Below are 266 nucleotides of genomic sequence, written 5' to 3'. Positions count from 1 at the left end.
TCAGTCTGTCTCTTTTTCTTTCTATGAACGCGGCGGCGGCCTGGTGCTGTGCACGCGTCTCTACATACGTTGTCTTATCTTTCAGTATCGCTACAGCTAGGATGGATCATCACATGAAAACGGGGAAGGGGGAAATGAATAGAAGATATATACTCACGCTCAGGAGTACGTTTCTATCCATACCACGAGCACTACCATTCGTTCTCTTATTCTCACCTAAAGAAGAGAGAGATCTTTCTCGTACACATCTTTCAAGTTGTCCGAAT

General features: G+C 44.7%; 1 protein-coding gene across 1 annotated transcript; it reads left to right on the top strand.

Moving 5' to 3' along the window:
• CSUI_010691 (uncharacterized protein) lies at positions 1 to 266 on the top strand (the record flags this gene model as incomplete). The annotated part of the gene is made up of 1 exon (XM_068070793.1): positions 1 to 266. A coding segment is annotated over exon 1 (243 nt), but the record flags the coding sequence as incomplete, so codon positions are not given.

The sequence above is a fragment of the Cystoisospora suis genome, assembly GCF_002600585.1.
Source record: "Cystoisospora suis strain Wien I chromosome Unknown contig_7996, whole genome shotgun sequence".
NCBI lineage: Eukaryota > Apicomplexa > Conoidasida > Eucoccidiorida > Sarcocystidae > Cystoisospora > Cystoisospora suis.
Note: the sequence above shows the minus strand (reverse complement) of the source record. Positions and strands in the feature narration are given on the sequence as shown.